We start from the raw sequence: 23,482 nt of genomic DNA, 5'->3' as shown, positions 1-23,482 counted from the left end.
TATGACAAAAAAATAACGTTACGTTTCGTCGGACTTAGCTCCGTGTGACTTTTACCTGTTCCCAGCAAAAAAACATTTGCATGGACGCCGCTTTCTTCCGTCAGGAGAAGATAAAGCTGCATCATAGAAGGTAGCGAAAAATGGCTTCCAGGAATGATTCCAAAAGTTATATGAACTCTGGCAGAAGTACATAGTCCCTCAAGGTGACCTTTTGAAGGTGGATGTGCTTCGGTAATGTGAACTATTCTGGGTAAGGTTTTATAAAGCTTGTCCCCGTACTTTTGGATCGTACTACGTACAATTTGTATAGGATGGAGTTATGTTTTACCTTTTTTGACTGTTGTATGATGAAAGAGAAAGAATAACAGTCAAAAAAAAAAAAAAAAAAAAAAAAAAGAAAAGAAAAAGAAAGAAAGGGAAAAAAAGGAAGAAAAGCAAAGAGACTGTTTAATAAACAATTGATTTGTTTTTTTTTTAATTGAACATATAACTAAGATTTCAGTAATATTGTAATGATGTATGGATTTAGGTACACTAAAAATAGTTAAAAAACTTTAAATTATGTTGTTTAATCATTCAAAAAAAAAAAAAAAGAATAAAACTATGAAATCGACAACAAATTACGCAATTAAAGTGGGGAGCTTGCACGTAGACATTTTTCAGTCATCAAATTAAACAAAATAGATAACAGATAAATTACAAGATTAAATCATAATAGGAATATTTTTGTACTTATTTAAAATTTATGAATAGAAAAGTTTGCATTCTTCATAAAAGCTATAACAGTGACATAAATTTTGCTGAAAAAAGAATTAGCCGTAAAAAGAGCGAGGTTCTTAAAATGCAGTTATAATAAACAAACTCAATATTTACACCAAGTTAAGAACTGAATAAATATACTACTTGATCTGTTGTTTGCACACATAATATTGAACAATTTGATTGTTTAATTTTTTTATGAACCTTTACAAAAAAGTTCAAATTAAAGTTTTCAATTTAACAATAATTTTCTGAATTTTTTTTTTATTTTTGAATTGCATAGTAGAAAATCCTTGAAACTTTTCTATGCAAAACGAAAATAATTTATTCATTGATTTTATATAAATACATAAAAATAGTTACTTACAACAGAAAAAAATCGATCGCTATTAATGATGTAAAAAAGATGGCGCATTACGAAATATAGGTGAAACAAGTATGAGAAATACGCAAAATGACATTTCTTGACCAAAATAAATAATCGCTATATATTCAAGAAATGCTTGAAACGACGAGGGAGGGTTGGGGGGGGGGGTCACCCTCTGATTTTGGAGTAACTCACACTTTGGTCCCAACTTCGGCCTCATTTTTTTAGTACAGAACCGCTAGCACCAACGTCTCGGAAGAGTTTCTGAATCTACTTCAGCACTTCCGAAGAAAAAATTCAAAAGTCCCTTTGATTTCCGAATTATGTCACCATTCAAAACGTCTTTAATCAATTTCTTACATTAATGCTCTAAATTCTTTCTAAACAATAGATAAAGTTTGAAAAACAAATCTCTAATTTTATGAATGGTGTTAGTTTTAAACAACTCAGTAGTACAATTAGAGTTTAATTTCCGAAATTGAGGGAATGGGAGGAGAGGCACGCAAATGTTCTCGGAAATTCAAAAAATAGTCGTAAAAAATAGAGTTCAAAACAATCATAAACATGGAGCAGAAAAAACCTTTTAAAACTTGCACCCGAGTTTGTTTTGACGTGCAGTGGCGGATTTAAAATACAGCAAATGTTGGAATTGCGCGAGAGGCCCCATAACCATAGGGGCATCGTATAGGAGTTACAAAAATGCTTATGATAAATGTTTTACAACTTCTGCGATAGAGAAATAGGGCCCTAAAATGTATTTCAACACGCCCCAAACTTGTAACTCCGCCGAAGCGATACAGAAAGGACTGCATTAGTGTGATTCATATTACAAATATCAAAAAATTAAAAATTACCGTCGGTTCAACGGGAATCTAACAAAATGTCCCAAAAACCAGTTTCGCCATCTCATATTTGTTTCCATAGTCTCCAATTCGGCAATATATCACCAAATGATCGTCAGTCTGATGTAGTTAATAACCACAAAAAATGAGTAAACTGGCTTTTCAGAGCACCCGATCGAAAACAAAAAGGGAAGTGCACAACTGGAACTTACGCATACCCCACATGTGAAAATTTAACCTTCTACAGCTTACCATTTTTGAGTAATGACTTATGAGAGATATATACGTACATCCAGCTGCAAGAAACAACGCAATAATTAAATTGTTTGTACCTGAATACAAAATTAAAAATTCCTTCAGGGGTGACTAAAATAGAAATTCAAACTGAAATTTAAGTAAAAAATTTTATAAGAAAACAATAACTCCCTTTACTATGTATTAAAAAGTAAAACAGCATTTTTCAAAAACATCGGCCAATTCCATCGGCTTTTCGATGTACTTTATGGCCGATGGGCCGATGTTTCCTGCAAGTTAACATCGGCCGCCGATGCCGATGCCGATGGCTAAATTGTTGAACCATCGGCGCCGATGCATCGGCCCGATGCATCGGTCGAGTCCTAGCGTCAATAATACATTGATGTGTATTTCTGAAAAACCGGGTAGCTCACCTGTAGCTCGCTCATCTTATCGTGCTTCTCATCATGAACGGGAAGTGTTACGCCATATTATTCAAGAATTAAAAGAACAAGGAATAGTTAGAGACAGCTCTTCCGAATATAGTAGTCCAGTTTTGCTAGTAAAGAAAGAAACGGGGGAATATCGGATGGTAATCGATTACAGGCAATTAAATTCTCAAACAGTCAAAGATAAATTCCCCTTACCATGCCTTGATGATTTGCTCGACCAACTATCTGGTTATAATTTGTTTTGCATACTTGACGCTTGCCAAGGTTTTAACCAGATCCCAATGGACAATGAATCCTCTCTAGAAGCAGCATTTACGACTCCCGATGGGCATTTTGAACCATATGTTTTTCGGCTTAGCGAATGGTCCTTCCGTGTTTCAACGGTGTATGTCGCTAGCTTTGCGAGATTTATTGTGGAATGGTGTATCGTGTTTCGTGGATGATATTTTTTTTGGATACTTAGATTTTGAAACCATGATGATTAAACTGCGAGAAGTGCTTAAACGTTTAGGTAATGCAGGATTAACTCTGAAATTATCAAAATGTGAGTTTGGAATGTCTGAAGTTGAGTACTTGGGATTTGTTGTGACCAGAGAAGGTATTCGACCTGGACCGAGAAAACTCTCTGCAATTTCTGAATTTCCTGTACCAAAGTCTAAGGAAGAAGTACGCCGATTCTTAGGACTGACAGGACTCTTTCGACGATTCATTAAAAGATATGCCTCCATTGCTGCTCCACTTACTCTATTATTGAAGAGTGGCCAATCGTTTCTCTGGAATTATAGGCACCAAGAAGCATTTGAGAGGTTTCGTAGAATATTAACGTCAAAGCCAGTTTTGAAATTATTTGATCCACGTCATGAAACTGAACTTCACACTGATGCAAGTTCTTTGGGATTGACGGGTATGTTACTTCAACGGGATGAAAATAATTTGTTACATCTTGTTTACTGTGTTAGTCGGAGAACAACCACTGATGAAGAAAAGTATCACTCTAGCAGATTAGAATTATTAGCTGCAGTTTGGTCCGTCAATAGACTTCGACCCTTGCTTCTTGGTCTCAGATTCACACTAGTTACGGATTGTTCTGCAGTAGCTTATTTGAACAGTCAAAGAAATATAAAACCACAAATTGCCAGGTGGGCTGAGCAATTGAGCGAATTTGACTACGGAGTAAAACAAAGACCTGGATCTCAAATGCTGCATGTGGATGCCCTAAGTCGTGCTCCAATTGAAAACGCTGATGATGAATATCAGTGTAGGCAAGACAAGGGAAAAGATAATCAGTCGGAGCCTATAGTGTTATACATTGCTACGGAAGAGGACAAAGTAGCCCTGATACAGTCACAAGATGAGGAACTGCAAGCTATTATTGAAATGTTGAAAAACCCTAAACTGAACAAGCAGAAGAATCTTGATGCCAAATTTGAACTTATCAACGGCATTTTATACCATGTGCCAGTTGTAGATGGGAAGAAAAGAAAACAATTCGTAATGCCCAAGTCGATGCGAAAGTATCTTGCTGTACGATTTCATGATTTTACTGGACATTTTGGAGTAGATAAAGTTGTCTCTTTAATATCTCAACAGTTTTGGTTTCCCCGGACGATCAGCTACATTAGACAACATATACGACAATGCGTAACATGTGCCTTTGCGAAAATTCCATCAGGAAAATTTCAAGGAAAACTAAACTCTATCCCACCAGGAAAACGACCATTTGACATAATCCATTTAGATTTTCTGGGTAATTTTGTTCTAAGTTCAAATCGCAATAACGAACTCTTGGTATTTGTTGATAACTTGAAAAAATTTGTACGTTTACGTCCTTGTTCCAGCTGCTCATCTAAATGTGTTTTAAAACACTTTGAAGAATTTATAAATGATTTTGGAAGTCCTAATCGTGTGGTAACAGATCGTGCACAATATTTCAAGTCAGATAGTTTTGAAGAGTTTTGTTCAAAGTATGGTATAAAACATACATTGAATTGCAGTCAAAGACCACAAGCAAACGGTCAAGTCGAGAGAATAAGTCGTGTTCTTATCCCAATGATATCGTCAGCTGTTCGAAAGGATTCTCACAAAGATTGGGATAAAACGCTATCTGATGTTCAACGGTGTATAAATTGGACCCCAAGCAAATCGACAGGTAAACCACCCTTTGAACTGTTATACGGTTTTAAACCAGTGAAGCTTGGAGATTTTCCAAAAGATTTGTTGCCTGATTCCGATGAATACTCACGACCTGAATCACTCCGAGAAGAAGCCCGGGAAAACATTTTGAAAGCTCAGAAGAAAATGAAACATGGTTTTGACAAACGTCATTGCGAAGCTTATAAGTATTCAGTTGGCGATGTGGTTGTGATAAAACGAGCGCCAGAATGTACTGGAAGTAGCACTAAAACTCAAGTCAAGTACCGAGGTCCTTTTGCAATAATTAAAGTCCTACCATCAGATGTGTATCAAGTTGCGGACTTCCGAACACAAGGGCAAGGGCGCAAAAGGCGGCCACATACGACTACTGCACACGCTTCACAAATCAAACTATTTCACATTGTGAACGAAGAAGATAGCACACTAGACGATGTGACGTGCAGCTATTCAGATGATGAATTATAAGCTAGCGAACCGTTACCGTCGAGCGAACTCATCTCCCCGTTTCCCAAGACTGATGAGACTACACAGCATACGAACGACCGAGTATATACATTCCGTAAGCAAAGAGCCAAGAAGTTGCCTATTCACTTGCAAGACTATATACTCTAGATCGTGGACGACTAGATTGTAGGATGGCCGATTGTAAGCAAGAACTTGGGTTATTGAGAATGGCAACGATGGGGATTGGAATTACGACTTTTGTAAGACGTTGGATGTTTTTCGGAACTATCGGGTTTGAGAAAGAGATTTACGTTTGATGATTAAGTGATGTAACGTTTTTGATGTTTACGTTGTTATTGAATAAAAGCTTTAAGTTTTACAGAACTTTCTTTTCTATTCTTCTGAAGTTACATTACACCACAAACTGTCTGAAGCTTGTAATTTACCCCAAAGAAAACACGAGGAATGGAATGTTTTACCTTTTTCTTTCGTATTGTTTATCGCCACAAGGTAGCGTATTCGAGCTCTGCAGTTGCGAATATTTAGGCTGAGCATCACCGTACTAGAGTCGATGCCTGTTAACTGGCAATGATACATTTGATAACGTGAGCGCAGATCGTCCAGTTTACCTTTAAAATTTCTCTTTAGTCCAACGAAATTTTTTTTTTTTTTTTGGTCCATAAATGTGTTGTGTAACTTCGCAAAGGAAATTACTTTTTCGTTTCCAAAGGAGAGCAAAAAACGTCATTTTTGCCCTGGATCTATACGAAGTGATCCATTGGATGCTAGATTTGGGAAACATTGCTAATTAGCTGGATTATAATAACATAAGACACCTTTGAATCCGATTCATAAATGTAGTTGCAGCAGACCGTAAATGAATCTTATGGCTTCATAATGAGTTTTGTTGCATTGTGAATGATTATTTTTATGATGAATTGCCGAGTGAGATGCACATAAGTAATATCTGTCTCATCTTATTTGGGGGCACGGCAGTGCCCCCGCCAAGTCGAGCGCGAAGCAAACACTGCCGTACCATCTTTACTGGAACCATTTCGCCGCATTTTCGGGCCCCTATTTGAGAACCTTCTGGTGAGACTAGAACGCAGAAATTTTCGTCATCCAGTAAGCTATAATCACATACTTAAAATCCGAAATTTCAAGTCTGTAGGTCATTTAGTTCCGAAGTTAAGCGAAAGCAAAGTTTCGCATTTATGACACTCACTCACTCATGATCATCAAAATAGAACTAGTACTTCCCATAAACTCAGAGAGGTGAAATTTGGTACAGAGTTAGGGTTTGATGGCCACATAAAGGAACAAGAAGTTCCGTCTAGAACTAGACGAGCCTACTTTCCCGTATACCCATACTACTTTCTAGTACCTGATCAATATTCTCAAAAATAGCTAAAATCGCAAATTGTTTCAAACATATATTTTTTAATATTTTAAGCTGATTTCTAGGAATAAAATATTCCTTACTTTTCTTCAAAAAAACGAACAAATAAAATAGCAGCACCTTTTAAACAAAGCAGCTAATACACTTCTTTCCATTAAAAAAATTTTTTTAACAGCTTTCAAAACGAAAAAATAATAATAAGTTCATTAAAATAAATACATCATATAAAAAAAATCGTTTCTTTTTCCCCTGTTGCCGAAAATAATTTTTTAAACGAATTAATGCACTTACCAAAATAAAAAAAAAACAATAAAATGTCAACTTAAAGAAATAATTTTCATTGTCAAAAAAAAAAAAAAAAAAAAATCGTCTGCGCATATTTTACGAGTTTATTCACCGAAAACTAAATACCTAAATTAAAACTTTAGCGTGAAAATAAAAACAAATCATATCAACAATAATTATTTCACAGTTAAAACCACAGCAGCGGAGTCGGAGTCGGAGTCAATCTCATTTTGGGATAAAAGAGTCGGAGTCAAATATCCAAGAATCGGAGTCAGTCATTTGTCCTCCGTGTATAAATGTTTGCCAAAGCTACGAAGTCAGAGTCGAAGTCGGGGAGTCGGAGTCCGATTAATTGTCGGGAACAGGAGTCAGAGTCAGTGTCAGGTCCCCCTAAATTCTCGGAGTCGGAGTCGGGAGTTGGTCGTCAAGAGCTATTTCCAACAAAGTTTGTTTGAAGTAAATCCGCCTTCAAGTACGGAATCTACATTGACTTTCAGTTTCCCCGTAGGCGCTAATGTTAAGGGATTTGAACTGTTCAAAATTGAACGGAAAATTGTTCAAATCAAAAAGATATCTTATATACAAGTTTTTTATCAAAAGCTTTTTCCTACAAAGTTTGTTTGAAGCAAATTCGCCTCACAGTTCGGAATTGCTTTGAATTTCCCCGTAGGCGCTAATGTTAAGTTTTTTTGAACTGTTCAAAATTGAACAAAAAATAGTTCAAATCAAAAAGTGAAATATGGGAATGAGGTGTCCTCGCCGAGATCTTTCGAACAAAAAAAAGTTTGTTCGAATCGGACTATTCATTCAAAAGTTATTAGGGGGGGACAGACAGACAGACCGACAGACAGACCGACAGACAGACCGACAGACAGACAGACAGACCGACAGACAGACAGACAGACAGACCGACAGACATTTTTCCCCATCTCAATACCCTACTTTCCAATTTTTAATTTTTCAATATTCATTTAATTATTTTATTTATTTTTGACTTTTTTTTGTTTTTCACGATATTTTTAAGATGCATTAAGCCTTCTTTCATGCTTTTTTCTTCTTTTTCTGACTTTTACTGGGAAAGTAGGCTAAAAACTATAAAAACTAGGCTAATTGAAGATCTCGAGTGACCCTGATTAGAAAACACAAGAGCCCAACCAAACTATTCGAGATCGACATAACGCCTTTGTAAAAAATATTCAACTTGGCGGGCCGCTTCATTTGATGTCAAAAATCGAAAGCTGAAGTATCTAATGAAGAACCCTCAGGTGTATTAGAGATATGGTAATGCCCCCTTCTACTATTGGTACATAAAAAAATCGACTGTCATTGCTAAAGTCCAGCGTAGTGGGACACATCTTCTAATTTAATCTAGCCTAACTTTAGTCTACTTGAACATTACACAAATTAAATGTTTCTACAAAAAGAAGTGAAATCCCACCAAAAACATTCTGTAAAAAACTAGCCAAGTCTCGATGGAGCTGCTTGTTTATCTCTAAAAAGTAGTGAAATCTAGACAAAGTCATGACAAGTCTAAGGTTCCTTACTGCGATTTCTTTATTATTATAGTTAATGTTGTGTGACTTGGCCGTTAAAGGGTACACAAGGGTATAAAACCAGGTGCTCCATGACACCATTGCACCAATCTTTCGCCAGAACCGCTACCCATTGACGATGGAAAATTGCCACTTGGAAAACGTGTAAACAAAATTGACTTGTACCCACTAACGTATAAAGAATGTTTAACGGCCAAGTCACACAACATTAACTATAATAATAAAGAAATCGCAGTAAGGAACCTTAGACTTGTCATGACTTTGTCTAGATTTCACTACTTTTTAGAGATAAACAAGCAGCTCCATCGAGACTTGGCTAGTTTTTTACAGAATGTTTTTGGTGGGATTGATGTTTTACCTCAAGTACAAGTACATAATGATGACAAAAAAAAAAAAAAAAAAAAATGTGATATTCTGCTACCTGTTATATCATAGTTAACTGGACATTGCATTTTCTACATTAAAGTTTCAAGTGTGATGTCGGTTCAAGAAAAACTGACCGTCGATAGAAAATTATCTCTGAATTCATTGCATCATTAGATAAAAAACAATCCTGACAGAGGGGGTTAATATCCTGCATGTAAGAAATGTAGTAGTTTTGAATAATTACAGCATTAGGTATTCAAAGGGGTATAACTTTGATATACACCCCCAAAAATTTCGCGCCAAATCTGGCATTTCCTACGGACTTTTTAGGGTTGCTGTTTCTTACTTTGGTGTTGCTAATTTAGGTTTTTTCAGCTTTTAGGTTTTTGCTGTTGCCAAATTTAGTATTTTTTTGTATTTTGTACCATTTTTTGAGTTTTTTTTTAAAATTTTGTGGCAACAATTTTTGTGGTAACGAAGTTTTGTGTCAACAAAAACAAAAAAAGTCGCCAAATTTCCGATTTGAGGGGGGGGGGGGGTATATCAAAGTAGTTCCTTCAAAAGTTGCTACCTTATCCACTTGGGTAAGTATTTTGAAGTGTTCATATAGAAGTAAAAACTTGCCAATCGACAATGTTATCACTCAATGAGTATAATTTTGATTTTTTTCCTTCCTAGCCAACAGTCTTAGAACTAATTTAATTCTATACTAAACAAAAAAATTTTAGCTAATGAAACCTGTTGTATTTTGAAAAGTTGTTGCTGTTGCTACGTCTAATAACTCTTGGAAACGAAAGTTTTTGACACTGAAGAAACAGCCGTAAGATTTGTTTAATTTAGTTGCGATTTATTTCAGAAGAACCATTCACGTTTTTCATTTAGCTTGTTTTTTGTTTGGCGGACATTTTTTTTATTAGCCTAATTCAATCATTAGGCGAGCTACGTTTTATTTTAACGCAACATTAAGTCTTATTTAATGGTTCGTTTTATCATAAGTCCATTGATAAACAAAATAATGCATGGTATCGCCAAAAAAAGTAATTTCATTGTAAGTTTAATCAAGTAAGAACAGTAAATAAGATGAAAATAATCACCAAGATGAAAAATATGCGTTTTGAAACTACTTCTGCTACACTAATACCTGCCATACCTTTACGATATATATTTTCTGTATAAATATATATGTAGTGTACTTAAAATTTTGAAATGTGAAGATTTTCCGATTTCCTCTTAATAAAAATAAGAAATGTTAGCTTTTGATTTAATTGCTTGTACATTCAACCTTTTTATTTTAAAGAAGTAAATCTTTTTACCTTTCTTAAAAAGTTAAGTGTTCATAATACCTTCCTTCAAAAGAAAGATCATTTTCAAGGCCAAATATTTAATTCTATGTTGAAGGTGAAGACATGAAAAGCAATACTGTGTCAAATGACGCACTATGACAAAAAAAAAAAAAAAAAAACATACCGCCATAAGTTGCATCATTAATTATTATTAAAAGTTTCATAGAAATGTAAAACTAGAAAACGAGGAGCAATCATAAACGATATTTTCTTGTTTCGCCAAGGTAGAAAATAAACAAGTTGCCAAGTAAAGTGACGCACCTGTAATAAAAAAGTCTTTTTGGCGGATTACGAGTATTATTGATGGATGTTGGTTTGTTTGTTTTCAGGATTATTTTAATCAACTTTTTACGTTATTTAATGAATCGGTTTTTACTTGGCTGACTTTAAAAGATTAATTTAATTGTTCGGTGGATATTTTTTCATTGTAATGGAGAATTTAATCTCATTTTATTGATTGTTTTGTTAAAAATTTTAAAAAATAATAATAATTTGAATTTTGACCTCTTGAATTCAAATTATGTTTTTCGCAATCACGAGTGTGTATGTGTATGTAGGCGTGTGTGTTTATGTGTGTGTGGGGGGGGGGGAATGTGTATGTGTGTGTAGGCATTTGTGTTCGTGTCTGTGTGTAGGCATGGGTGTGTGGGTTGTTGTGTGTAAGTGTGTGTATGTGTAGGTGTCTGTTTGTATGCGCGTGCGTATGTGTTTGAGTGTGTGTATGTGTTTGTGTATGTGTTTGTGTAAGTGTGTGTAGGTGTATGTATGTGTATGTAGGTGTATGTGTGTGTGTGTAGGTGTATGTATGTGTGTGTATGTGCTTGTGTGTGTGTGTGTGTGTACGTGCGTGTATGCATGCGTGTAAGTGTAGGATTTTGACGCAACCTGGAGACGGTTTTCGCTAGAGGAGCAGCATCGTGAGGAGCCGGTCGACGGTGATGCTGCAGAGGGTGATGGTGGGAAAATAAAATGATAGCACATCAAAACAGTCAAATGCCACGGAAATATAAGTTCGTTGCTTGCGGCACCTGGGGCCCTGCCCCTTATCCACAGCTAAAAAAAATCTGCAGAAAATCTTTTTAAAAAAATCTGCAGAAAATTTAAGCATATTTGGAACATGGTTTCTAAAGAAAATCTGCATATTTTATCTGTAGATTTTTTGCAGAAAGCGTGTTCCAAATATGCTCAAATTTTCTGCAGATTTTTTCTGCAGATTTTGTGAAGAAAGCATGTTTCAAATATACTTAAATATTCTGCAGAAAATCTGTAGATAAACTGCAAAAAATGTACCCAGCAAATTAAAAATAGTAGATAACAATTAATAACAAATGAAATTAATGCAATAAAAATCCGAAAACATTTTTAATTTTAATTTTCGATATTTCTTTAATAAAAATGAGTAAATTCACTGCAGAGTGGTGTTTCATGTTTGTTTAATAAAACATATAATTAAAACTTGAACTACTCCTCCAAAATGAAAATTTAAATTTTATTAAATTGGAGTTTATGCAAATTGAAATAATTAAACCAAATTTGTCACAAAAATACATCGCTATGATTGTAAAATTAGTATAAAGTTTCAAGACGAAATAATAAATAGAACTATTTGTATAAATTAAAAATTCCGAAAAATTCCTCCAAATCGACCACGTGGTGGAAAGTAATTTAGTTAATTAGGCTGGTTATTATTGAGACATCGTAACACAATTTTTTTTGTTAATAGATATTGACAACGTAAATGTTCGCTCAAAATTTTAAGGCAATCGGTGGAAAAGTAAAAATTTCAAAAATTAAAAACCTCCTATTAGGCATAACATTTCAAACTAACCCTAATATACTATACACTTATTAAATAAAAGTTAATTTAATCAAATAATAATTGTTGAATTTTAAAGTGTCTTACCTTTTTGTGAACCGAGGCATGAATCCAATATTTTTTCATGGGTTTCCAATGATGAAACTTGAAATTTCCCTAATTATTTGTTTCCGTGGCGGAGCAAAAAAAAACAATACGCGTCACCTGGTCGAGGGGTCATCTACTCTCGTAGCTTTGTGGCACTCGAATATTGCGGAACTGACCGAGGCCTCCGTGGACGGTAAGAGGCTTGGCGTTCGGTGCGTTTGTACTCGAACGGCGCGCCGCTCGAGAACATTATTTCAAGTCATATTTGTTCTTATTCAATTTCAATTTCCTGATTTTTCTCCAAGTGAGTCAAATTTGACTCTGTTCCAATCCGTATCCTTCTTGAAACTGACATTTTTGAAAGCCCTTTCAAACCATGTAATAACTTGCGTTATTCAATATCGTTTTGTTTTCAAAAAAAAAAAGATGTATTGTAATTTCACTTTTATTTGATTTGAATCATGCACTTATATTAAAACTAGCAAAAATACCCGGCGTTGCCTGGGTCAGTAATAATTATTAGAAAAAATCGTTACTTGCTTTTGTTTTCTGTTTTAAGTAAAAGAATTTAAAACACATCTTTTTGACGTGATTAAAAATCGAGTTTCTTCCTTACCCATAAAACTAAAATAGCAATAAGTATAAAAACAAAGTAGTATTGATTTAGAAACGAAAGCACTATATTTAAGCATATACAAATTTAAAAAACATGAAATTAATCTTCTCATGTTTAAAAAGATTAATCTGTTGATACTTTTTTTTAAAATGGAGTCTAAAACCTTCTCTGTATGGCTAATGAAGTACGAAGTGATTAAAAAAAAGTAGCTGCGCTCGTAATCCCCTTATACTTGCTTTAGTTATTTCGGGAAATTTCAATCATTGTGGCTCTTGGTGCGATTTTACCGAATTTGCGAAAGTCGTTTCGAGGTACCTTCGATGATGCTCCCCCATTCTTTCCTTACTTTATAAAACGATATGATATTAATTTTCGTTACAGAGATATCGTCGCCAGATGCTGAGATATTTTTGGTCACCATAAAATGGCGCTAAACAGTTTCATCCGAAATGTTACCAAAATAAGTAATAAAATTTGGTGATTGTTTGAAATTGTGCAAAAAGGAAAATTAATGGAAGTTTTTGTGCTGTTTATGGATTTGCCTAATTTAGTTGCTGGATTATTTAACACAGTAAAAAAAAGTCTTTTGAAAATTCTTTGATTGGCGATATTTTGTTTACATGGTGAAAGCTGAGAAACATTATGACGTAGTCTTCGGCTTCAAAAACAGCAACGTTGAAAAAACTGCCAAATGCATCAGCTACGGAAATCTTTCTGCAAAAATTTTGGCGATCTGCTGGTTGTTTGGATAATGAGTAAGTGTTCAATTAGCATAAATAATAATAAAAACCATTAATTACTTTAAAGTTCCGTTTAAATGGAAAATCATCAGCCAAATCATGTATTATTTGCCAATCTTGTGCAAAAATCTTACTTCAAGATTTGACTTGAGAAAAGCCTTGAACAATCACGAAAAGCAAAAGAAGTCAACAATACAACAATTGTCGCTATCGACAGGGAGTTGAGATGATACACTAAATACTGTATTGAGTTGAGGAAAGCCTTCGAACATGGATCTAAAAAGCTCATAACTCGTTTTTTATTCTACTTAGAAATTTCGAACAGGTGCCATCTTCAGCAGAAAAATCAGAGCTTTCGATGGACATATAATATAAATATGTGCAAGTATTTTTTCATCCCAATATTAGAGAATTTATACAAAAATTGTGTTTTATTGCCCCCCTAAGGGGGTTTTGCCCCCCATAACGGGACGAAAACTACCCTATGTGTTATTCTGATGCATAAGCTATATTATTGTAAAGTTTCATCAAAATCCGTTCAGTAGTTTTTGCGTGAAAGAGTAACAAACATCCATACATCCATCCATACATCCATACATCCATCCATACAGACAAACTTTCGCATATATAATATTTGGATTTGCCTAATTTAGTTGCTGGATTATTTAACACAGTAAAAAAAAGTCTTCTGAAAATTCTTTGATTGGCGATATTTTGTTTACATGGTGAAAGCTGAGAAACATTATGACGTAGTCTTCGGCTTCAAAAACAGCAACGTTGAAAAAACTGCCAAATGCATCAGCTACGGAAATCTTTCTGCAAAAATTTTGGCGATCTGCTGGTTGTTTGGATAATGAGTAAGTGTTCAATTAGCATAAATAATAATAAAAACCATTAATTACTTTAAAGTTCCGTTTAAATGGAAAATCATCAGCCAAATCATGTATTATTTGCCAATCTTGTGCAAAAATCTTACTTCAAGATTTGACTTGAGAAAAGCCTTGAACAATCACGAAAAGCAAAGAAAGTCAACAATACAACAATTGTCGCTATCGACAGGGAGTTGAGATGATACACTAAATACTGTATTGAGTTGAGGAAAGCCTTCGAACATGGATCTAAAAAGCTCATAACTCGTTTTTTATTCTACTTAGAAATTTCGAACAGGCGCCATCTTCAGCAGAAAAATCAGAGCTTTCGATGGACATATAATATAAATATGTGCAAGTATTTTTTCATCCCAATATTAGAGAATTTATACAAAAATTGTGTTTTATTGCCCCCCTAAGGGGGTTTTGCCCCCCATAACGGGACGAAAACTACCCTATGTGTTATTCTGATGCATAAGCTATATTATTGTAAAGTTTCATCAAAATCCGTTCAGTAGTTTTTGCGTAAAAGAGTAACAAACATCCATACATCCATCCATACATCCATACATCCATCCATACAGACAAACTTTCGCATATATAATATTAGTAAGATTGATTTTCATGTCATATTATTTGTACAATACAATAAACAGACATTTTTTATTTGGTAAATGTTTCAAACGTGTTGCAATGCTTTTAAATTTCAATTTAAGTTATCAAAATATAAATCAAAGTACTTGGGGGAAAAGTTTAAGTTATTTATTGCTGATTTTAATTAGAAAAACAAAAAAATGTGTTTAATTTTCTAAAAACTGAAAAAAATATTAAAAAAAATTAAAGTGTGAAAAACTTTTATGCTGTAATAAAACTTTAAAAAATAATTTAAATTGAAATACAGATTTCTTTTTGATGACCATAAAATATCTACAAACGTGCGAATTATTTAAAGAAAACTGTAAGAGAATTTTTTGTGTAGATTTTCTGTAGTTCTAATTGAAGAAAATTTGCAGATTTTTTTTTGACCTTCAAAAAATCTGCAGAATATTAAGAGAAAACTAAAAGGAAAACTTTTTTGTGTGGATTTTCTGCAGATTATTTTGAAGACAAAATGCAGATTTTGCTTGTCTTCTAAAAATCTGCAGAAATCTTGAAAAATACTTTTAAAAAAAATTTTTTTCTGCAGATTTTCTGAAGATTATTTTTAGCTGGGTCCTCTGGTGTGGTATGTTGATAGTTCCCCGGTTGGGGCCATGGCTTTATTTTGGCGCAGAAGATGGTTGCGTGGATGTACGAGAGATGTGGCTTCCTCTAACGGGAGTACCATAATGGTTAGCCGAAGGCTCTTCAAAGTAAATTTCAACTAAAGTTCTTCTTTATTTAAATAAGTTTAAGTATTTTTTTTTTTTTCGCTTCCTACATATTTTTTTAAAGTTTTATACTTTTTTTTCCCCGTGGGGGATTTTTAGGCCATTTGAATGAATAAAAATAAAATAAAATTAAGACAATGATAAAATGTTGATAAGAAATTTAAAAAGAAAATAGTGAAATGAAAATAGATAGGAGCATGCTCCCAGCCAGAGTGTAGCACAATAACTAGAGTCGAAACGAGGTATGAACCCGATAAGGGATTCACTCACCCCGTTTCGAAATTGAAACTAAGCTAGCAGAGCGCGAGGCCTGCGAGAATTTGCCGGATCCAATGGATCGTAATTTGGAAGGATGTTAAGTAGTGGATTGCCAACACGGGGGATGTTGTAGTGAAATCTCTTGGCAGTCAAATGAACGCAATAAGCAATCGTGATTGCTCAAAAAAAAAAAAAAAACGTACATAGATTTGCCAAAGTAGTTTTTATGTAATTTAGGCTAAAACTTGAGGCAAAGAATAACATCAAAAATTCTCGCCAAGTTAAAAATTGCGTCGAAGAAAATCACTCTAAAAATTTCAATAATTAACTTTTTTTTGTAATTTAGGGAAAATATCGCTTACTACGGATTTTGAATCCAACTTTGATTTTCTGTTTTGAAATATCAAACACTTGGAGATTAAAAAAAGCGTGATATGAAAAATTTAACATGTAACAGGATTTCCGTATAACAATAATATGGCTGACGATCGGCCGATGCATGATGACGTCAATTTTCAGTTCACAGGCATCGACTCTAGTGTGGTGAAGGGCTGAGCGAGAGTCCCAACAAATTAATGAATGCTATTAGAATATTTTCACAACGGTTACGTGATATTTTATATGAAACTACGGATATGAATAATAAAATATTTTATTTCATGTTTCCATGGTTACACTTTTAAAATCCATCTTTCGCATTTAAATTTCTTAAAAGTATTTTAATATCTGTCGTCAAAGGGTAATTTTGCATGGTGTTTTTCTTCTTTTCTTTAAGTTACTCTTTAAGTTATTAAGTTATTCTTTTAATTAATTGTTGAATATATGTCACTTGACACAATTTTTGTTCTCAAGGTAGATCGGGCAAAGCCGGGCAACGCAGCTCTTAATATGTAAAGATTTGAAAGCTACTGTTAATGTGATTTTATACCTTTTTGTTTGTTTGGCGATATAGTTATTATTGCGAAAGAAAAAACATCCGCTTCACTGGCAAAAGGATTTGGGTTCCGGTAGCGTGGTCGCTCGGCATGTTAGGCGCTGTTACGTTCTGGTTCGAAATGAACATACTTACAAAACACAATGTGGACTGTATAAAGTTAAATCAACACACTTTATTAGTCGGAGCCACTACTCCTAATTAACTTCTAATCTTAATATATAAAAATCAATGTCCTGAGATAACATATATACATATATATATATATCAACGCACAGCCGAAACCGCTGAAGCTTCAGACTTGAAATTTGGCAGACATGTCCGCATGATTACGAAAGTAACCACTAAGAAAGGATTTTTCGAAATCTCAATTAGTTCGGGAGAAATTAATTAAAACCCCTTAATTTCTGCGAAATTAAAACCTGTCATTGAAATTCAAATCCCTTTTTTTCAAAGACTTTCCTCCATTCAAATCATTATTCAGTACTTCATCTCAACTTTTGGTCGTAGCGAACTATAAATTTGATATTGTTTTTGTTTCTCACGTGATTCTTCGAGGCTTTTCTCAAATCAAATCATAATGTTTCTGTCTTTTGCTTTCGTTTTTTCAAAACTAGAAACAAAGTTTTTAAGAACATCATCACAGGCGGACTATCCTTTTGAATTTAGAAGAGTGCAGTTTCCTGTTAAAGTTTGCTTTGCAATAACCATTAATAAGTCACAAGGACAGACATTAAAAGTAGCAGGGATCCATTTAGGAGAAGACTTTTTTTCACACGGTCAATGTTATGTAGCTTGCTCCAAAGTCAGTTCATCAAGCAGCTTAATAATTTTAGCACCAGAAAAAAAACTAAAAATGTTGTATACAAAGAAGTTCTTGCTTAAACATAGGTATAACAATAAAATGTGGATGGCCTGTGTTTGCAAAGATAATCAATACTTTAAAAGGATCGTTAGTAACAGTTAAAGATCGGTTAAGGACAAGGGCATATATATAAGGAGTCCAGGGGCCCCGGGATCCTCCCCAAATTAGAAAAAGTTATAGGTAATAAGTAATTATTATAGGGGATTTTCGAAACTAGGTGCACCAAGCACTGTTAACATCTTCTAATTCCATTACCGAGCAATGCCGGGTACGGGAATGCTAGTAATACATATGAAGCCACTACTTCAAAATAAACAACGCATGAAGCCACTGCTTCATTAGATGCAACAACACTTTTTGCAAGAAGAAAGAACAAAAAAACACAACAATTATTAAAACTGTTGCCATAGAAAACAATTAAAAATTAAACTTTTTTACGAGGTAACATTTTTTTGGAGGAAGTACCAAACATACCGCTCCCGTTGAAATCTCATTAGGTTTCAACTTTTTTTTTTAATGCAATAATTTTTTTTAGAAATAATAAATGGCAACAACTAAATTACAAACTGCAACAAAGAAAAATTTAAATAAATAAATAGTTAAGTTGAAATTGGAAGTAAATAAACCTAATTTATGCCTCTTTTAAAATGTCCGTATTTAGTATACACAGTCACTACTCGGACGCTTCCATTCCGGGAAAAAGTTCAACAATCCGACCAAGAGTCCACTCTAGTGGCGCGGCATTTTCTCTGTGAACTAGAACAATGTCCCCAACCTTCAAATTTTGGCTGCACCTTCCACCACTTGGAGCGAGGTTGAAGAGTATGAAGATAATCTCTTGACCAGCGGTTCCAGAAATCCAGGCGAAGTCTCTGAATGAGCTTCCATCTCTCAGAGAGAGAAGAAGCTCTAGATGAAGTATTTGGCTCAGGAAATTGGAGAATGAGACCCCCAACAAGAAAATGAGCTGGAGTCAGGGCACTGAGGTCAGATGGGTCGGATGATAATGCGGTAAGAGGTCTGGAGTTGAGGCAGGCCTCTATTTGAAGAAGGAGCGTGTAAAACTCCTCAAAGTTGAGCAGCGCAGAACCGGACACTTTCACTAGCAATTGTTTAGTACTTTTAATAGCAGCTTCCCACAGTCCTCCGAAATGAGGTGTATATGGAGGAATGAAGGACCATTCTATTCCTTTCATTGAACTATTGAACTGAAATCTTGCACTTCTGCTTCGCGGCACAATTGGTATAATCTTTTAAGAACTCTTGAAGTTCCCTTGAAATTTGATCCATTATCTGATAGCATTTTACTTGGACATCCTCTTCTGGATATAAATCTGCGCAATGTTGCTAGAAATGCAGCAGTCGATAATTCTGAGACAAGTTCTAGGTGTACTGCCTTGGTTGCTGAACAAATGAAAAGACAAATGTAAGACTTAAACTTGGTAACTGATCGTTTATGAGCACATTTTGTGTAAAAGGGTCCAGCAAAATCAATTCCAACAATTTCAAAGGGACGAGTTTGCTCAATTCTTGACGCCGGAAGATCTCCCATCACTTGAGGAGCCGATTTTAAACTCAACTTGAAGCACTTCAAGCATTTCTTAAGTTGTTTTCTAACAACTGATCTACCATCAACAAACCAGAATTTTTGCCTTATTAAAGACAACGTTTGCTGCGGTCCAGCATGGATATAAGTAGTGTGATAGTAATCTATGACCTTCTCTGTAAAGCTGTGATTTTTCGGTAACAGCATGGGATGCTTTTGATCGTACGATAAGGATTGGTGTTTGGAAAGTCTGCCTCCTACACGAAGAATGCCGTCAGAGTCAAAAACACATTTAGAGGAAGCAATTTACTATTACGCGGTAATGGCATTCCTTTAGTTAGCAATTTTCTCTCGGACGTGAACTCATTTTCTTGAATTGTTCGCACCACACAAAGCACTGAGTTATGAAGTTCTTTGGATGTCAAACAACCAGAGATTTTGGTACGACTGGAACAGCTATTGTTCAAATATCTCAAAACCGATGCACAAACACATATCAACTTTGTAAACGAAGATATTTTTGCCACGAATTCAGGAACAGATTTTAATTTAGATGCGCACGTAATGATTTTTTGCTTCTCCTCTACAGCACATTCAGGAAGAGAATATGTCTCTGTAACGTCTAATGGTATGAAACTACTCATAGGTTGACTTAACCAGTTTGGACCTCGTAACCACATGTCATTGCTGATTAATTGAGACGGAAGTAAACCTCTGGTTCCTAGATCCGATGGATTTTCAGTTCCAGGGACGTGAAACCACTTGAGTGATGGGATGGTTGCCTGAATTTTAGACACTCTGTTTGCAACAAATGCTTGCCATTTCTATGGTTCAGTTGCAAGCCATGCGAGAGCTATTTTGGAATCAGTCCATGCTACAGTATTCTGAACTGGAACTTGAATATTTTTCAAAACAGCAGCTAACAAATCAGCTAGCAACAATGCTGAGCACAGTTCCGAACGAGGCAGAGACTGAGTTTTCAAGGGTGCAACCCTTGTTTTCGCAGTAAGCAAAGACACACGAAAATCCGAATTCGGTAATAAACATCTCACATAAATTGCTGCACAGTACGCTTTTTCTGAAGCATCACAAAATGCGTTCAACTCTATATCTGTATGCGAAGAAGTTAGAACTAATCTTGGAATTTTCATTTGTTCAAGGAGATGCAGTAGTTCTTCACAAAATGATATCCGATTCCTGTTTAATTCTTCGGGAATGATTTAATACCAAGAAAGTTTATACTTCCACAATTCTTGAAGTAACACTTTCATAAACACTACACAAGGGGAAAGCAATCCCAAAGGATCAACAGGATTCGTACTCAATTTCAGAAATAAAATGAAGGAGTTTTGAAGGAGTACTAATGGGCTGTCCTTAAATGACGTCACTTTTTTTTCACAATGTTTGACCCCCTTCACATTTGTCACAAAGTGTCACACTCTATCTTACTCCTCCTCTTGCCACATGTCATATTTTTATAAACATATTGTTACAATAACTGTGTGATGTCACTTTTTGTCACCCTCTCTCTTCCCCTTGTCACAATTTCATGAACCTGTCTACCCCTCAAGGCATGACATCACTAATATCATAACTGCGATTTACTAAACAATTGTCTTTTTAACACAGTCACTTAATACAGTACATGTATTTTTAAATATTTAAATAATAATTAGACAAACTGACTTTTGCCGCTGAGAGTGGGGCGGAGGGAAAAGCAATAATCATTTAACTTGAAAAAATAGCCGAGCACCATTTGAGCATGGTTTACTTCATTTATGAAATGTCTTAATCATCTACTAATATTTTCACCTTCAACTTTTATAATTTATATGATCAATTTGTAAATCCCATTTTTGTGAGGAAAAACATATACAAAATTACTACATTAAAATCGCCCTTGTGACGAAGATAAGTTGTCGATCGAAATATTTTAAGTTACTGTCACAGAGGAAGACTATATAGTCTTGAACTAAGAAAGAAGGAGTTTTGAAGGAGTTCAAGCCGAAATGAAGGAGTTTGAAGGGTCCTTCAAAAAAATTTCCTAAATGAAGGACTATTGGAGGAGTTTTGAAGGAGCGTACGAACCCTGGATCAAATACACGGGAAATCTCAGACAGTATTTCCCTCTTGGAGTATTCTAGATTTTGTTTCACAGACTCAATGCTAAAACTAAAATAATCAGCTTTTGGACACCACTGGATACCAAGAACTTCAACTTCAGTTTCTAAGTTTGCAGCCTCTTCTTCATCTACAAACTCTTTAATCACGTTGGTGTTATTAGATTTCCACTTACGAAGATTAAATCCTCCCTTTGCCATCATAGTCTTTAACTGCTTCACAAGCTCAGATGCTTCTTCTTCCGATGACGCACCACTTAAAAGGTCATCGACGTAAAAATGATTCAATGTAGCGTTTGAAGCAAGGGGAAAGCTGTCCTTCTCATCTAAGGCAAGCTGATGTATTGTTCTCGTGGAGAAAAATGGCGCACTTGCAGTTCCATACGTTACCGTGAGCAATCTGTATTCTTTTACCGGTTCTTCTAAACTACTTCTCCACAAAATTCTCTGCCAATCTACGTCTTCAGGATGTACCCTTATTTGTCGAAACATTTTCTCCACATCGGCACAGACTGCAACCGGAAATGTTCTGAATCGAAGTAGAATGGGATACAATTCCAACTGTACGCGTGGGCCCACCATCAATAGATCATTTAGGGAGTATCCTGATGATGATTGGGACGATGCATCAAACACCACGCTCAATTTCGTTGTTGTACTAGACTCTCTCAAAACTGGAAAATGAGGAATGTAATATGCTTCACTCTTTGCATAATCAGTTTCGGGAACTGGTTCCATGTGTTTCAGCTGAAGGTATTCCTTCATAAAATCCTGATACTGTTTATATTTTGCCGGGTTTGAGCTCAAGAAACGTTCAACTGCATTCAACCTGCGTAAAGCATTCTGTCTAGATTCACCTAATTCTGTTAGAGAGGTGTGGAAAGGCAATTGTACTATGTATTTTCCATCTTCAGCCCTAGAATGAGTATTTTTGAAATGTTCCTCACAAGCCTTCTCAGCACTTGATAGAAAACTAACAGATGGCACCGAGTCCAACTCCCAAAACTTGGAAATAAGTTCATTAGTATCAATATGTATATTATTCAACACAAGTAAAACATTATCCCTAAATAAATTGACAGAACCTGAAATGATCCAGCCAAAAGAAGAACGAACTGCTGAGGGATAACCATCACCTCTGTTGCTAATTTCACCTTTTAACACTTGAAGGAAAATATCTATACCAAGCAAAATGTCAATTCGAGCTGACTTATGAAAAGAGGGATCTGCGAGTACTAGATCCTTCAAGGCTTCTTGAATTCTAACATCAATTGATGTGTGCGGTAGATTTCCCACAATTTTATTCATTACAAATGCTGAACTTTTAAGCTTTGGCTTAGAATCGAAATGCAGAGAAAACTCCAAGTCTACAAGACCATTAGTACGAGCGGCAGTAGCGCCAAGACAGGACACCGCTATGTTTGCCTTTTTTCTACCTAATCCAAGTCGATTAACACAATCTTCAGTAATAAAATTAGCTTGACTACCAGGGTCTAATAAGGCACGACATAACTGAAACCTCCCAGAAGAATCTAAGGCCTTGATAAGAACTGTACATAGCAATACTTCTTTATTTTCGCTTCTAGATAATCTTTCTTCCACTTGAAGAGAAGTAGTACCTGTGTAGATGCTAGGAAGTTCACCGGAAAGCCTAACGTTATTTTTACTTTCATCAGCATTGCACATTTTTCCTGGAGTAAAAGGTTCAGCTTCAATAGAGAAGGTACTAGAGATTTGTTTATTGTCCGAATTCACTGCACTCATACCTTTATCACCCCTATCAATATGCAGTATAGAATTATGCGGTTTTCCGCACTCTTTGCATTTTGAGGACATTTACAGAATTTTAACAGGTGAGAGGAAGAAAGACAACAAAAACACAGATTATAAACTTGACAAAATAAATTCTTTTCTCAACAGGCACATTTTTAAATATAAAACATTTCACCAATGCATGATTACCTTTACAAAATGTACAATTTACTTTTGCTTCAGTCAATAAAGATGTGACTTTGCAATTAGAATTTTTCCTTTCATTAAAAGAATTTTTACTGTTCTGTAAT

General features: G+C 35.0%; 1 protein-coding gene across 1 annotated transcript; it reads right to left on the bottom strand.

Moving 5' to 3' along the window:
• Positions 1–6,013: 6,013 nt before the first annotated feature.
• Positions 6,014–23,183, bottom strand: LOC129216669 (uncharacterized). Its single transcript, XM_054850884.1, has 3 exons — positions 21,506–23,183; positions 18,548–18,792; positions 6,014–6,037 (listed from the first exon to the last, which is right to left on the bottom strand). The coding sequence occupies exons 1-3, from the start codon at positions 23,181–23,183 to the stop codon at positions 6,014–6,016; spliced, it is 1,947 nt and encodes a 648-aa protein (XP_054706859.1).
• Positions 23,184–23,482: the final 299 nt, after the last annotated feature.

This window comes from Uloborus diversus, chromosome 2, assembly GCF_026930045.1.
Source record: "Uloborus diversus isolate 005 chromosome 2, Udiv.v.3.1, whole genome shotgun sequence".
Classification (NCBI taxonomy): Eukaryota; Metazoa; Arthropoda; class Arachnida; order Araneae; family Uloboridae; genus Uloborus; species Uloborus diversus.
This window is presented reverse-complemented; position numbering and strand designations above follow the sequence as displayed.

What these genes read in the sequence shown, in the direction of transcription:
- LOC129216669 (XM_054850884.1), bottom strand. Translation starts at nt 23,183, where the DNA reads ATGAGTGCAGTGAATTCGGACAATAAACAAATCTCTAGTACCTTCTCT. An exon ending in AACTGAAGTTGAAGTTCTTG is followed by an intron (nt 18,793 to 21,505) that starts GTATCCAGTGGT and finishes TTCTTCAAATAG; the next exon opens with AGGCCTGCCTCAACTCCAGA. An exon ending in CTCGCTCCAAGTGGTGGAAG is followed by an intron (nt 6,038 to 18,547) that starts GTGCAGCCAAAA and finishes TCCCAAATCTAG; the next exon opens with CATCCAATGGATCACTTCGT.